Source organism: Buceros rhinoceros, unplaced genomic scaffold (genome assembly GCF_000710305.1).
Source record: "Buceros rhinoceros silvestris isolate BGI_N320 unplaced genomic scaffold, ASM71030v1 scaffold42091, whole genome shotgun sequence".
Lineage (NCBI taxonomy): Eukaryota > Metazoa > Chordata > Aves > Bucerotiformes > Bucerotidae > Buceros > Buceros rhinoceros.
This window is the reverse complement of record NW_010396721.1, coordinates 1,763-3,239: the sequence shown is the minus strand read 5'-3', so window position 1 is coordinate 3,239 and position 1,477 is coordinate 1,763. Positions and strand designations below refer to the sequence as shown.

General features: G+C 65.0%; 1 protein-coding gene across 1 annotated transcript in view; it reads left to right on the top strand.

Moving 5' to 3' along the window:
• Nucleotides 1-1,477, top strand: part of MOV10 (Mov10 RISC complex RNA helicase) — a gene marked incomplete at its 5' end in the record, with an annotated part of 5,431 nt that overhangs the window by 2,376 nt on the left and 1,578 nt on the right. Inside the window, 6 exon segments of the mRNA XM_010145972.1 lie at nucleotides 16-182; nucleotides 272-433; nucleotides 512-615; nucleotides 845-942; nucleotides 1,022-1,141; nucleotides 1,226-1,328. Of these exon segments, the coding sequence (XP_010144274.1) occupies nucleotides 16-182; nucleotides 272-433; nucleotides 512-615; nucleotides 845-942; nucleotides 1,022-1,141; nucleotides 1,226-1,328 (754 nt within the window).

Here is a 1,477-nt window from a genome sequence, read left to right as displayed (position 1 = left end):
GGGAACCCACCACGCTCAGCCTCTGCTCCCGCAGCTGGTTCGACCGCAAGCTGCAGGCAAATGAGGAGCAGTGCAGAGCCGTGACCCACATCGTGACGGGCATGTCCAGGCCAGCCCCATACCTCATCTTTGGCCCCCCTGGAACTGGCAAGACGGTCACCGTGGTGGAGGCCATCAAGCAGGTAAGTGGCCAGTGCCCAGGTCCAGGCCCAGGCATCGCTGCCCACCCCGGCCCAGGGGCTCAGTGCCATCACCCCCTCCTCCCACCAAGGTATGGAAGTACTTCAAGGATGCCCGGATCTTGGCCTGCGCCCCATCCAACAGCGCCGCAGACCTGCTGTGCCAGCGCCTCATCACGGACATCGCCCCACGCTACATCTACAGGCTCATGGCCAGTTCCAGGAACTATCAGGAGGTGCCTGCTGATATCAGGGTAGGTCTCGGTACGCTGTGGCTTGTCTGGGCCAGTAGCTCCTGGGGAGAGCAGGATCCCACCGCACACCTGTTTCAGCCCTGCTGCAACTGGGACGATGGGCAGAGCTGCTACGTGTACCCAAGCAAGGAGCACCTGGGGCGCTACCGGATCTTCATCACCACGCTGGTGCCAGCGGGAAGGTCAGAGGACCTGGGGTTGTCCCCATCACCCATGACGGGTAGACCAAGGGGGCTGCTTTGCACCCAGGCTGTGAGGGTGGGGACTGGGGAGCAGCATGGACAGGGTGCAGAGGAGGGTGGGCAGCGGGGGACCCCTCTTCTGTGGGAGGATGAGTGTGAGGGCAAGGGGAGGAAGGCTGGCCAGCCGGGGCAGGGATGCTGAGGCAGCCTCACTCCACCTCCCCCCAAGGCTGGCGTCAGCCAACTTCCCCCCTGGCTTCTTCTCCCACGTCTTCATCGACGAGTGTGGCCAGGCACTAGAGCCGGAGACCATGGTCGCCATCGCAGGTGAGTGGTGCCCGGCTGCCACCTCAGGGACCAGCTCTCTGCATGGCCCAGGGTGGCCCTGATCTCTCCCTCTGCCCAGGAATCCTGACTGCCATGGACGAGAAGACCAACCCCAGCGGGGGGCAGCTGGTGCTGGCAGGAGACCCCCAGCAGCTGGGCCCTGTCCTGAGGTCACCGCTGGCCATCGAGCATGGCTTGGGTGAGTGGGGAGAGGGCTGGGAGCGCTGCCGGCAGCCGGGGGCTGAGCGATGTGCAAGGAGCCATGGGGTCTCGCTGGGCGCAGGCATCTCACTGCTGGAGAGGCTGATGCTGCACAACCCCCTGTACAAGAAGTCGAGCGAAGGATACGACCCACAGTTTGTCACCAAACTGCTCTGGAACTACAGGTGGGGACAGGGAGCACTGGGACGGGCACAGGCAGGGAGGGGGCTGCTCTGCTGAGCGTGGCTCGGTGCAGGAGCTGTGTGTGCACCCCAGCTCCAGCTCCCCGCAGCCGCGTAGTGCCCCAGCTGGTGCCAGAGATGGGCACGCACCC